Source organism: Sapajus apella, unplaced genomic scaffold, assembly GCF_009761245.1.
Source record: "Sapajus apella isolate SASKATOON/1434 unplaced genomic scaffold, GSC_monkey_1.0 scaffold2718, whole genome shotgun sequence".
NCBI lineage: Eukaryota > Metazoa > Chordata > Mammalia > Primates > Cebidae > Sapajus > Sapajus apella.
Window position 1 is genome coordinate 1,365 of NW_022439644.1, and position 7,457 is coordinate 8,821.

At 42.3% G+C, this 7,457-nt stretch overlaps 1 protein-coding gene across 1 annotated transcript; it reads right to left on the reverse strand.

Moving 5' to 3' along the window:
- Nucleotides 1-2,731: 2,731 nt before the first annotated feature.
- LOC116547333 (UDP-glucuronosyltransferase 1-3-like) lies at nucleotides 2,732-7,451 on the reverse strand. Its single transcript, XM_032273311.1, has one exon. It carries the CDS (start codon nucleotides 4,646-4,648, stop codon nucleotides 3,641-3,643), a length of 1,008 nt encoding a protein of 335 aa, XP_032129202.1. The 5' UTR covers nucleotides 4,649-7,451; the 3' UTR covers nucleotides 2,732-3,640.
- Between the last annotated feature and the right edge of the window lie 6 nt (nucleotides 7,452-7,457).

The following is a 7,457-nucleotide window of genomic DNA, read 5'->3' on the forward strand; positions in this document are numbered from 1 at the left end:
CTGGTTAAATAAAATGCATTATTAAAATTAATTTCAGTGGTTTCTTTTTGCTGGTGTTTAACATGACTGCTAAAAAAGTTTCAATTATATGTATGTGGTTTACATTATATTTTTATTGGACAATTCTGTATTAGACCATCAAGATAACCTATTAAAATTTTTTTAAGTAGTGTCTTCACAAGAAACCTTCTCTTACTATAATCCAAAATAACTAGAAAAAATCAGAGAGAGATGACTACAAAAAATATTAACAATATCAGAATTAGGAAATAGCCTTATAAATAGGTGTGGCATCGAAGGAGAAATTTTAAAACTGGTATTTAAATTATCTAAAAGCAATGAAAAGAATAGCAATTTTTACCAAAACCTAAGGGACATAGAAAAAGTTTTACTCAGAGCCCTCAATGCTTCATTAAAAAAAAAAAAAATCAAATGTAAAGAAATGTAATTTTCCTCTAATGAAGTTAGAAAAGCAGCTACAAAATCAACCAAAAGAAACTAGGATGAAATCACTAAGGCAAAAATAAGCTGCAATTAATGAAACAGAAAACAAAACAGTAAAAAGAATATGCAAATTCCAGTTATTTCTTTGAGAAGACCAATAAAATAATTTAACCTATCATAAACTTTAAATCAAGGAGAAAGAGAGAGAGCAAAAACTTCTGATTTCAATTTTGGTCTTGTATATTTGTAGAAAAATATCAAATCTAAGGGTCAACCAAACCAAATAAGTAAGGGTGACAAAATAACAAAGGAAGTTAATATAATATAAATGATAATGGCATGCTTATCACAGACAATACATGATAAAGATTTTGGTGTAAATAATCTTTCATGCACTCAGTAAACTGGCATGAACATGGCACAGGTCTGCAGGCAACACACCTTGTCCTGCAAGAATCTTCTAAACTCTAACAATGGTGATGATAGGTATTCCTCTAAGAGGCCTAAGGTGATCTGTGAAAATTCTTCTTTATTCACTTGATCCAGAAACCCCCACAAAATCATGCAAATCAAGAGGTTTCAGTTTTCCTGTTCGCTTAAAGGACATTCCTGAAACTACCCAGGCCATCAAGTATATGCACACACAAAGAGCCACCAAGTGTCTGAAAGATGTCCCTTTACTGAAGCAGTGTGTGCCATTTTGATGTTGCAGTGGAGGGGCTGGGAAGTGTGCCCAGGGCCAAACAGTGGGGCTGGACACAGGGTCAGTGGCCCACATAGGGTGCTGGACCTTTGCTGCACATGCTTTAAAATGCAGAGAATAATGTGGAATGTAAGCGTTTGGATGTAGATTCTCTAAGGGTCAGCGAAACCAAATAAGTAAGGGTGACAAAAAACAAAGGAAATTAATGTAAAAAAATTTAGTCCCAGCACTTAAGCACATTAAGCGTATCAGGTAAACAAAGCATCCAAGATGAGCTATGGGACTTGCAGAGCTCATTATTGGATTAAACCATACATGACCCCCCAGTGCCACATCCAGAAGATCTATACGGACAAGGAACAAATTGTTCCTAAACCTGAGGATGAGGTTGTAGAGAAGAAAAAGATATCTCAGAAGAAATTGAAGAAAAAAAATACCCATGGCACCAGAATAAATTTAGCATAAAATAAATGCAATTAAACTAAAATAATACTAATGATAACGGATAATATTTATTGGGTGCTCACTATGAAATCATTAAAACTAAAATGGTTAGGGTACCTGTCCTAGGTCATATAGCTAGTAAGATAAGAGTGAAGATTGGAGCCAGTGCAGTTCAGCCTAGAGAATACATTAATAGCGAAAAACCAGAAGAAAAGAGCCACAATCACTATTCAAATGCCTTCCTAATTTTCCACATTTTTACAAATCTAAAGAACATACATATTTTTACAATTCAGTAACTGCACTGCATAGGGGAAAAGAAAACCAGTAGAACAAATATCTTGTGGTTTCACCAAAAACAAAAATAAGTCGGGCGCGGTGGCTCACATCTGTAATCCCAGCACTTTGGGAGGCCAAGGCGGGCGAATCACTAGGTCAAGAGATCGAGACCATCCTGGCCAACATGGTGAAACCCCATCTCTACTAAAAATACAAAAATTAGCTGAGTGTGGTGGCACGCGCCTGTAGTCCCAGCTACTCAGGAGGCTGAGGTAGGAGAATTGCTAGAACCCAGGAGGTAGAGGTTGCAGTGAGCTGCGATGGAGCCACTGCACTCATGCCTGGCGCCACAGCAGACTCTATCTCAAAATAAATAAATAAATATATTATAAATAAATAAATATATATTAAATAAGTAAATTATAAATATATGTATATAAAGTTTAGTGTCCTTTGCAATAATACCTACATTAATAAAAAGAAGTACAGAAATAAGAATTCAAAGGACCATGAATAATCTCATAGAAGTTCATATAAATTCAGTGAATATGACAAAAAGGGCTCATTCTCTCACAAGAAAGATGGCTCCCTGGTTGGGCATGGTGGCTCGTGCCGGTAATCCCAGCACTTTGGAAGGCCAAGAGGGGCAGATCACATGAGGTCAGGAGTTCAAGGCCAGCCTGGCCAAAATGGCGAAACTCCGTCTCTATTAAAAAAAAAAAATAGCTAGGAGTGGTGGCACATGCCTGTAGTTCCAGCTACTCAGAAGGCTGAGGCAGGAGAATCTCTTAAACCCGGGAGGTGGAGGCTGCAGTGAGCTGAGATCGGGCCACTGATCTCCAGCCTGGGCGACAAAGCAAGAATCCATCTCAAGAAAAAAAAAAAAAAAAAAAAAAAAAGATGGCTCCCTCAGTGATGTGTGAATTTGGTTTCTCAGATCCCAGAGTACTATTTCATCAAAACCCAAATATTCTGTATTAATGAAAGCCACCTCTGAAACTTTTGGAAAAAGAATAGGTCCCACTATAGAAACTTTGAGTGGGATAGGGTGAGTTTGGTGATGTGGTCAGCCCCTCCAGAGAAACCGTTCCCTTCTTGAACACATGTCCATTCATCACTGTCCCCAGCTTCACTGGGCTTGTAGATTCAGTCTTCTCTCCTCTCTAGCTCCTTCTACTCTCTCTTGATAATTTCAGCATTCCAAGTAGAAGACCCATTTGGCATGCAACCATCACTGTGCCTTCCCAACTCTGCTATGTCCCCAAATCATACACCAGACCCCCAATTCCTGGTCAGAAAAACTTTTGTCAGCACAGATCCCTCTCTGGAAACCAGACTCCGTGTGTCATTCTCTAGTCACAGACATCCATCCCACCTTCACTGCCCCACTTCCACTGCACTGAGTCAACCTCTTTGAAGCTTCTACATTCTGTGAGTGTTTAGGTCTCCTGTGGCCACCTCTTTAACTTTTGCAAGAAGGGATCACTAAAAGTTATCACATCAACAATTGTAATTTGCTGTTGCATCATCTTTCCACTGAAAATCACGCAAGCAAAAACCCCAGGATGGAGCAGTTCCCAATGCAGTCTCCCTGCTCCTGTCCAGCTGAAGGACATGCAACAACCATGAAGATGGTGCCTTTACAAATGAACAGTCTCGGTGAACCGCACCAGTCCTTGTCCATCCTTTGACAGACCCTCGTCCCTGCCTCTCCTTCCTCTCAGTGGCCATTGAAAACCTGAAATACACTAGACCCGTTAACAATTTATCTCACTGAAGACTATTATGACAATGAAAGAGGAAATAAAATTTTTGGAAAGATAAGTAGATATAGAAGCACTTGTAAGTAAATACATTTTTTAAAAAGTGTTTTGCCTGGAACATTGATTGCATGAAGGCACCAATACAGACCTGAGATAGTGGCTTCCTGTTGGCACAGTTGATGCCCCCAATGAAGACCATGTTGGGCATGATCGGCCTGGGGTAATCCATCACAAAGTCCCCTCTGAACAACCACACAGATGCATGGCTGAGAATATCCACCACTGACACCTCTCTCTGAAAAAGCTCAGAGGCAAGGCTTGCATAAGGAGCAGAAAAAGCATGGCAAATATAGGACAGGGCCAGAGGGTAGAGCATGTTTTTGACCCTCTGCAGGAATGTCATGTGGTCTGAATTCGTTGTTAGTAACTTAGGAATGTAGGAATAAGGATTTGGACACTGTGTGCCCTTAAAGTCTAAGTCACATGGAATGTACCTCAAAAAAAACACAGTAGGAATCGACACGTACTTAGCCAGCACTGCCCCGCAGAGGTAAACGGGGTCTGTTAAAACCACATCAAAGGAAGCAGCATTCAGGTGCCTGATCAGGGTCTCATTATGCAGTAGCTCCACACAAGACCTATGTACAACCAAAGACATATTTTTCAAAATTTCCATACTTCTAGAAAATCTCTTCAGAAAATGTTCTGTTTCAAAGAACCACTGAGTGTGGCCCAGCACAAAGCGATTAAATTCATCCTGGGTCCATGCAACGGCATAAGTTGTCAGGGTGAAAAAGTCCTCTTCTTTGATGTGCATATTCACCTCCGGGGTGAGGACCACCGCCTGGTGGCCCCTGGAGTGGAGCTCCCGCACAACCTCCCGCATGCTGAGCCAGTGGCTGCCATCCGTGGGCAGCACCAGCACCTTCCCACTCTCAGCCCAGGGATGGACACTGAGGAGGAGCAGCAGTCCTGTGGCTAGTCGTGGCAGGGGAACCTGGAGCCCTGTGGCCATCTCAGCAGAAGCCACCAACAGCTGACTGTTCACCCTACGCTGTGCCTCCTACATTTGTCTCCTTCATCTTAATAACCTTGTCACTGAGCCACTTAGCAAATCAACGTGTAATTGGAGACAGAGTGCCCTCCTCTAGTTAATTATTGCCCATTAATCTGTCATTGTCTTTCATTATGGGCCCCACCCTGGGAAAGACTAATCACTCTTATCTTGAAAAACTCATCTGACCCTGCACTTGCTCTGGGGAACATCCAAGTTCAAGCTTTTGTTTCTCATCCAATTTCTAACACAAGCCTGGACACCCATTCATGTCACTGCCTCTTACTTCTCTGTTAACCATGTTTATCATTATTAGGCTGCCGCTGAGGTCTGAGAAGTCACTACTGCCCTAGTCTCCAACCATATGCTCTCTGCTGAATGTGACCGTATTTGCTAACTCTTAAAACTCTTTCTTATGTATGAATAATATAGCACATCCAAAAAACATACAACATTGCTAAGCCATCTTTTTCTAAACAGGGAGTAGGGAAGCTGGCTATCTGGTTTTGGTCATTTTTCCCACCAGGATATTTCTTGCAAGGATTAAAGCTCTGAAGTGGCTGTCAACATAAAAATAGCTGCAGGGAGGCTGAGGTCAAGATGTGATGATCAGATTCTTGGGAAGGCTTTGCTGAGAATGCTCCATCTATCCCATGGAATAAGAGGTGCTGCTGTCTAAAGCACACATGGGCAAGACAACCCTAGCAAAGATCCTTAGTGGGTTCAGGGAGCTCACCACTCACTAAGGGACTAAGGGGAGCTGCTGCCTGGCGTCAGATCTTGCACAGTCTGAATTCCTCTTCCGAATGCGGAAGGCTCCAGTCTTCTGCAAGTCTGCTTACAGACCGAAGTGTCCATTCATTGAGCCCTTTATTTTATACTGAAGATTATAGTCAGGCTTTTCTCCAAGTCAATGCAGCACCAAGTTCTGATAAGAATGGTTCCTCCAGAACAGAATGGGCTGCATAATTTGTGGGGCCCTACTTCAAATTTCAAGACGATGAATTAAATGTGTGACCTTCTAAGGGAGAGACCCTGAGAGACCCTTCTCACAAGGGTCTCACACTCATGAGGCTTGTCCTACTCCAGAAAGTCACTCCTACAGGTGCTTGGAAAGATTGCTGATGCCTCCTTGTCCTGGTTGCCCCAGGATGATGTGGGCAGGCTCTCTGGACCGTGCACTTTCTATCTCAGGTATCTGTGTCTAGATGCCTGTCTGGGTCTACCATTGCTGGTGAGGCTGAGGCTTCCCTTAGGGAGGAAGTTACCCTCATTAGAAATCCACATTGATGACAGATTCCACCTTTGGACAGAATCCATGGGACAGGCAGTGAATGGAAGCGTCCACTAGGGCACACCCAGCTCAAGGGCGGCACATGCAGGATGTCACAGAGAAGGCAGGTCTGCAAGGGCTTTGAGAACTCTCCAGGGGAGGACAATTCCTGTTATGATGACATAGAACACTAGAAAGGGATTCTCAGCTGTAGGTGCAACATCTCAGCCTCTGAACTATTCCTCCAACCCCCTTAGAACTCGATGCCTCCTAAGCACCCTCCTGATGAGCCCAGGGTGAGGGCGGAACATGCCTGAGAGGGTGCTCTTCCCACATTCAAGGGGCTCTTTTGTTCTGTCTCCATGCAGCGGTGTTTTATTTAAGACAGTGATGTCACCTCATTAGTAGTTACATATCTGGCCCTCCTACACCCTGGGGAGTCCCACATACTTTGGAAAATGGTGGTGCCTTCAGAGACATGGCAGCTCTAAGGAGAGCAGGACTGTGGGGAGGGAGGAGCTCACATTCCTGGTGCCTGGGAAACAGAAGGAGCTGACCAAGGCATCAGCTTCCAGGGTCTGGAGATGAGGAGGGGTCTGGGCTGCACAGATAGACTTGGAGCGATCAACATATGTGGTGGTTGAGCCATGGATGTCAGTGAGGTCACCCAGAAAAAGGCATCCTGAAAGCCTGACCTGAGTGATCTAATTCCCCTCTGCCAATCTCAGAGACCTAAGCATACAAACTGGAACTTTTTAACATTTTTAAGAGAACACAGAAACTAATCTTCACACCTTGGGGTAGACAACGCTTCCTCAGGTACAAAAAGTACGAACAATGAAAACTTTGCTAGATTCAACCTCATCAAAATCTAAAACTTTTGCTCTTTGAAAAATATTGTTTTTAAAAAATAAAAAAATAAAGATAAGGAGAAAAGGAGGTCATTGAATAATAAGCAGACAGCTCTGAAGCCTGGAGAATAGAAGTCTGTGGAGGACAGGAACAAAAATTTAAATGGCTAAATAGAGGAAAACCTTCAAGCTTTGAATAAGATGTGGCTTTCACTTTAAGCTTAGCGTCTCCGGTAGGCAGTATCGCAGCCCCACAAAAGTATCTACATTGCAGTTCCTCAAACCTGGGAATATGTTCCATTACAGGTGGAAGAGACTTCACAGATGATTAAATTAAGGGTTTCGAGATGGGGGGATTATTCTGGGTATCTGGGCGGGACAATGGAATCACAAGGGCTCTTACAAGTGAAAGAGACAGATGTTAAGAGTTGGAGACTTGAAGATGCTACACTGCATCTCCATGGAAATGGAAAAGTGCCATAGAATTCCAAAATTAACAAGGACAAAGGAAATTTCTATTAAAGGAATGAGCTTACACTCAATGGAAAGAATACAATTAAGAACAGACAGAATCAGAATGCTGACTTCAAAAGAAACTATCAGATTGAAGCCATTTTGGTTTTTGTTGTGTTTTAAATAAATAAAT